Here is a 4,569-nt window from a genome sequence, read left to right as displayed (position 1 = left end):
TTTCCCTAGGATTTAATTGGAAAAGCACTGCAGTATATTGGAACATATGGTGAGCTCTGCAACACAGAGCAAGTTGTGGCTCTGATTGATGAGGAAATGTGTATCAACTGTGGCAAATGTTACATGACCTGTAATGATTCTGGCTACCAGGTAAGAGCGCAGCTGTAATTAGCAGAAAGGCACGATGAGTTATCTTTCTGCTGCTGGGAAGAAAGAGTCCATCTTCTGTTAATGAGCAGGTGGTAAAAACAGATGTCTAAAATATTGGATTCGAACCCCAGCATGCTCCCAGGCTATGCCACACGAGCCCTGCCTGAGCTGTTTGCACGGCAGTGAGAACTCTGCCCAGCGTCGCTTCTTCTGGAGGGCTGTACAGGGCATACCACGCCGCACTGGCTCGCTCTAGGTCACTCTCCTAGTGAAAGAGGAGAAGAGGGATTCTTTTTAAGGGAAGATGAAGGAGACCCAAGCTTGATGGCAGTAAATGTACTTCTTGGGTGGTTTTCAAGTATGTGAGGGAGAAAGGGAATGTGGGGACACAAGAGCTGTGCTTATTGCCAAATACCTTTAAAGAAACCTAGTCTTTGTTCCACCAGTGTAATTGAACTTGAACAAATTCTGGTTTCAGGCATGTGGGGTTTTGTTTTGATCTTGATTGAGGTACAAATCCTTTCTCCAGGATAGCTGACAGGGTTTAGAGCTGCAGGTTGAAATTCACAGAAATCATTGTGACCAGAAAATAGCACAATTTTGAGCTGAGTCTCCTATTTGCAGCAAAGTATTTTTCTGATTCCTGCTCAGTATGGTAACATAAGTTGTATGAAATGTATCAGCATTTCTACATGTCATTCCTTGCCGTGTCCACTGGAGCTGATGGACTGTTCTGCAGTAAAAAGGGCAGTATAGGAGGACTCATGTTCTTTTAGAAAACGAAAATACAGTCTAGTATAAGCTCCATGGATTTCAATATGCAGCAAACAATAATTTCTACATTAATTTTTCCATTCATCCCAGTCCAAGAATAGTTTGTCAGAAACAAATACTGTATCTGAGCACCAAGTTTCCTCTGAACATCATGACTTTTTGTTTATCCTTAATTGAGTCTAATCAATAGTAGGTCTGATGAATTTAACTACATTTAGTCAAAAAAAGAAGTCTTCCCATTTCAAATCAACTCCTGCAATTAAAACAAGTGTTTCAGAGCAAAGGTAGACATATTTTTTCCACTGATATGGGAAAATCAATGTTGCATTTATGCCAGATTAGATTACTACAGTAGCCTTTAACTGTCTAAATTTCTTCTTGATACTACAATCTTCACCTCGTCTGCTTCCATCAGCTTTCCTAGTGAAGGGAAGCATATAGCCCTTGAAGAGCAAAACATCATGTTCATATTTAGTAAAATTTTCTTTTCTATAACTGGAAAAAAAATCAGCAGCAAAGTAACCAAAGTTTAAAACCCAGGAGGTTTTCTAAGTGCACACAGACAAAAATCTTTTCCTTAATTACTTAGAAAATTAAAAATAAATTAATTCCAAAGAATTGTGAAGAAATTCTTAATTGTGAAGAAGTCACACACACTCCACTTAAAAATGGCCTCTGCTTTATGCCTCTCTTTATTTAAAAAATATCAGTACTGATCTACAGAGTTGTCACCTTGTATGACTCCAACAGAAAAGCATTCCTTAATTTAAAGTTAGTACTGTAGTCCTGACTTCCTTTCCCTCTTTTTCAACTCCCTTTCAAGATGTGTATTGTTGTTAGGGAGAGAGGAAGGAGTCCTTAAATACTCACAAACCAAAGCTTCCTTTGTGCTCAGGTTAAACTAAAACTTGCAGATTCAGGGCAGTTAGTATCTACTTCCTGCTCTTGCTGGTTGCTACAGCAACTTATGTGCTTTCCTAGTAGTGAAACCCCAAATGCCACAAGTCTGCCTTTGGAGCCAACCTGAAGCACCACCTCGTACCTCCCATCTCATCCCTGATCGTCCAGTTGCTGAAGGTGGTTAGGGAGATTGGCTAAGGCACCACTTGTTTGCAGGGAAGCAAGAGTTCAGCTTTTAGGCCTGATTTTTTCCTTCCTGAAACTCTTAAAAGTAGATATGCAGTGTTTGGGTGGGTTTTTTTTATTATTTTTTACTTTTCTAGGCTTGCTTTTTAGATACTGAAGCTTTCATGGTTCTGTAATGCTTTTGGTTTTGCTTTGAATTGCCATTTCCATTATACCAGAAGCTTATTTTATTGAGACTGCAATTGTTGTTTCACATTCAAATATACTTATCATCCTAACGGGTAATGCAGATTCACTGCATGGAAACATGAGAACTAAAGCAAGCTCTGCCTGCTCAGAACTCCCTTTCAAATGTTTGCAAAAGAAAATAATCATACGAGGCACAGCATGCGGTATTTTTCTCTACAGTTTATTAAATTAGACTGTTTATGCTGTGCTGAAAAGTCAAAAGAATGCATTGTGGTCAGCATTGTGCTGAACATGTATAGGCATGGTCTGGTGTCTTCCTCTGAACCAAAAACCCTGACAAACTGCTGTCTTACGCATTATTTACTTCACACGAAAGAGAAATACCCTTCTGGGGGTTTAAAAAACACGGGCCAAACTCCTCCTTTTGTAAGCAGCCCCTGTGACCTGTGAGCTTTCACCGAGGTATAATTTGGCCCATGTTTCTAATTTTAAATTGTCAGGAGAGGGTGTTGATCTGTTCTCTGCCAGTTGAACAGTTGCTATAGCCGCAGTGCAGAATCACACCAAGATGTCTCCAAGTGCTGTAGCACAGGAAATGCAGACACTAAAATGGGAGCAATTTTGACCTTTTCCATGAGTGGCATCAATAATGTTTATTCCTGTTTGCAGGCTATCCAGTTTGATCCCAAAACCCACCTGCCCACAGTTACTGACAGCTGTACAGGCTGCACCCTGTGTCTCAGTGTCTGCCCTGTTATCGACTGCATCCACATGGTTTCCAGGACAACACCCTATGAACCAAAGCGCGGGCTGCCCTTAGCCATGAACCCTGTGTATTGAGGTGATCAATCCGACAGCTAACGTGAACTTTACACTTGTTTGATGCAATTGATTTGCTTTCTAATTAGTCCTTGAAAATCTACTCATATAAAAAAATGTAATATTGTTAGCTGTTACAATGAACACTGTTTTCCAATTATTATTTCTACAAGAGTAAAATTTTGAAATTACAGAAAGGCAGCAATTACTCAGTCATGGCTGTTAGTTGTCCACTACTGGAAGTATAACTTTCTCCTTACAAATTATATTATAATTTCAAAATTTCTCTATATACTGTTTAATCTCTATGTATTTTCTGGCTGTAAATATAATTAAGAAAGCATTTTTAATGAAGTACAAATCAGTCTACAAGCTAACTGTTTTCAAGGAGGCATTTTGTAATTAAACATTACATTTAGTTTTGAAAGAATTTCTTAGAAGATGTAATTAACTACATAGCATTCAAACAAAGAAACGATGCTTCTATTTTTCTATGGGAATGAATGAAAGGGAGTTTAAAACAGGATGTAAGAACTGGATTAATCACTTTCAACTACTACAGCATATTGTAGTGTATTTTTATAATCCTTTCTAATTCTTTTTCACACTAGTCACTTTATATAATAAGTCGCTGTGTATTGACACATGCTGGACTCTTCAGATTTGTGTATTGCATGGGTAGCTTGATTGTTCCTTTTTGCCCCTGGTGAACACTCATAACAACTCTCTTAAAACAGTTAAACCTGCTTATTGCGAAGTCCAGGGTGCATTTCAGGATTCTGAAATGTGACAACATTTTTGCTGCAAGCTCATCCTTTAAACAACTTTTTAATTGCCCCAATTAATGTTCCAGAAGGTACACATTACAGGTCAGAGATCTGATTACATGCAAATGAATACACATCCTGCAGACTGCCTTTGTCAAATCAGAGACACAGGGCAAACTGACAAGACGATTTCCCCCAGTGCCAATTCTTCATACTGATTGGTTATGTGTGGTTATAATAATTTCACAACCAAAAAGAAATATAGATGTTTCTGTCTTGCTAAACAATACCTCAGTTTTAATTCACATTTCATTCACGGTAGGAACCTTCTAATATGAACATATTGCTGTCTGCTTTAGTCCACTTAAGAATATAAAGCCTTTAAGTTTCATAATAATAAATGATCTATCAATTCAATTTCTTATTTCCTACATTATGATTAGCAAAATCTGTGATTAAGCGTATACTCTAACTTTTGTTTCTTGATTTATGAGTATTGCACTGAATTATAAATAAATGTTGAAACCAACTTGGATTTGTTTGTGAGGTTTTTATTTACTAAACAGATTTTTCTTGTCAGGTGTTGTTGTATGATCTCGAAGAATCAATCCAGGAATTATTAATGAGTTAACTCATGTGTACACTATTCCATCAATTTCCTACAGTGCAAAACGTAGCATGCTCTTTGCCCCTTTTTGGCACCTCCTTCTCTACCTTTGACTCATCTTCCTTTTGCATCCCTTTCCCACATGGACAGAGGCACACGCTTGCATGCACACATATG

At 38.1% G+C, this 4,569-nt stretch overlaps 1 protein-coding gene across 1 annotated transcript in view; it reads left to right on the top strand.

Moving 5' to 3' along the window:
- The window catches only part of LOC104514299 (dihydropyrimidine dehydrogenase [NADP(+)]-like), a 45,753-nt gene extending 42,714 nt beyond the window's left edge, over positions 1–3,039 (top strand). The window contains 2 exon segments of the mRNA XM_010157931.1: positions 10–150; positions 2,869–3,039. Coding sequence (XP_010156233.1) covers positions 10–150; positions 2,869–3,039 — 312 coding nt within the window.
- The last annotated feature ends 1,530 nt before the right edge of the window (positions 3,040–4,569 follow it).

The sequence above is a fragment of the Eurypyga helias genome, unplaced genomic scaffold (assembly GCF_000690775.1).
Source record: "Eurypyga helias isolate BGI_N326 unplaced genomic scaffold, ASM69077v1 scaffold13608, whole genome shotgun sequence".
Lineage (NCBI taxonomy): Eukaryota > Metazoa > Chordata > Aves > Eurypygiformes > Eurypygidae > Eurypyga > Eurypyga helias.
This window is presented reverse-complemented; position numbering and strand designations above follow the sequence as displayed.